This window comes from Dermacentor variabilis, chromosome 4, assembly GCF_050947875.1.
Source record: "Dermacentor variabilis isolate Ectoservices chromosome 4, ASM5094787v1, whole genome shotgun sequence".
Taxonomy (NCBI): domain Eukaryota; kingdom Metazoa; phylum Arthropoda; class Arachnida; order Ixodida; family Ixodidae; genus Dermacentor; species Dermacentor variabilis.
Genome location: NC_134571.1, coordinates 31,638,802 through 31,640,116, shown reverse-complemented (window position 1 = coordinate 31,640,116; position 1,315 = coordinate 31,638,802). Strand labels below are relative to the sequence as shown.

Sequence of the window (1,315 nt, the reverse complement as noted above, 5' to 3'; positions counted from 1 at the left end):
GAAACCACAATCTGTGAACCGATGGGCATTGAGCACTTGTGTCAGGTGATTTGCATATGCCATCATCTCATCTCTAACATCATAATCATTATCTCTAGCAAGTCAGTGTCATATAAACATTTCAGCTATGCAACCTGCGGATCACATTTCGCTTCAGAACATGACTACGGTTCGATAGTGCCCTTCTATTACCAAACAACAATGCTTGGCATTACGTAGCGCTCAGTTGGTGTTGTGGTTGCCGACTTTTTGCTTGTGTTTAAAGAAACGAGCCAAATATGCTCGTTGCCGCTAGAGCCGCTGCAATTCACTTCTATATCCTTGAAATAAGTGACAGTTAAAACAGTATGGGTGCGGCTAGCACAGAGCAGTGACTTTTGTCGTGTACGCTTTCCAGGGCGTCGCTTTCCTCAACGGCTTCCACCTGGGTCGCTACTGGACTGCCGCCGGTCCGCAGACGACGCTGTACGTGCCTGCGCAGATCTTCAAGAACGAGGGAAACGTGCTCGTCCTGATGGAGTTGGAGGGTGTTCATTCAGAATCTACGCGATACGGCAGCGTCGAGTTCGTTTCCGAACCTAGGATGAACGCGCCCGTGCGCTGGCCTGTTTAGTGATATACCCTTCATCTGTGAATCGGCAACGTATTGGAGCAACGTTACAGCGCATTTATAGGGAGGGTGACAAGAAAACTTAGAACATCGGCCAACACTGACACTTAGCCGGGGGTCATTGTATAACATGCAATAAATTATAACAAAGTTTCTCAAACAGCCGAAGACCAGAACCTTACATATGGTGCCGGTGTCATGACAACGTCAGTCTCGATGGTCGTTTAATGGTATTTACGCGCCGCTGATGCGTACTGAACAGACCTGTGTTGTTGACGCAAGCCACACCATTACCGCATCTCTGAAAACTAAGCTAATTGTGCGACGAAGAAATCGGGGCAGAATAAAAGGGGGAGGGGGTGTAGGAGGCTTGGCGGCGAGTACAGTTTTCGGCGACAGACTCAAGGTGTGGCCTGCTGCGTGTACCGGCATTGCAGGCGCGCGCGTCAGTGCTTTGTGATAGCACGTAAGCACAACCTCCAATCTCGTGGTGCAACTTGCGACCTCTTTTGCTTCCAAAGCTCTGCTGCGCTTGCTGAACGTCTTGACTGAACTACTTGTCGCGCGATCAAGTAAATGAGCTGCCATACCGTGATTACGGAGTCTGCATCTGCTTAATGCGGCAAAATATAAATAAGCGAGCTAAGACGCAAGACTCGTTTCAGCCAGTACCACTTGTAACAGCAGTAGCGGCTGCCCGGTAGG

The 1,315-nt window shown here is 49.4% G+C and overlaps 1 protein-coding gene across 1 annotated transcript in view; it reads left to right on the top strand.

The window, feature by feature from the left end:
* The window catches only part of LOC142577723 (beta-galactosidase-like), a 28,763-nt gene extending 27,829 nt beyond the window's left edge, over window positions 1-934 (top strand). Inside the window, exon 15 of the mRNA XM_075687177.1 lies at window positions 398-934. Within this exon, the coding sequence (XP_075543292.1) occupies window positions 398-613 (216 nt within the window). The 3' untranslated portion in view covers window positions 614-934. The remainder of the gene's footprint in view (window positions 1-397) is intronic.
* The last annotated feature ends 381 nt before the right edge of the window (window positions 935-1,315 follow it).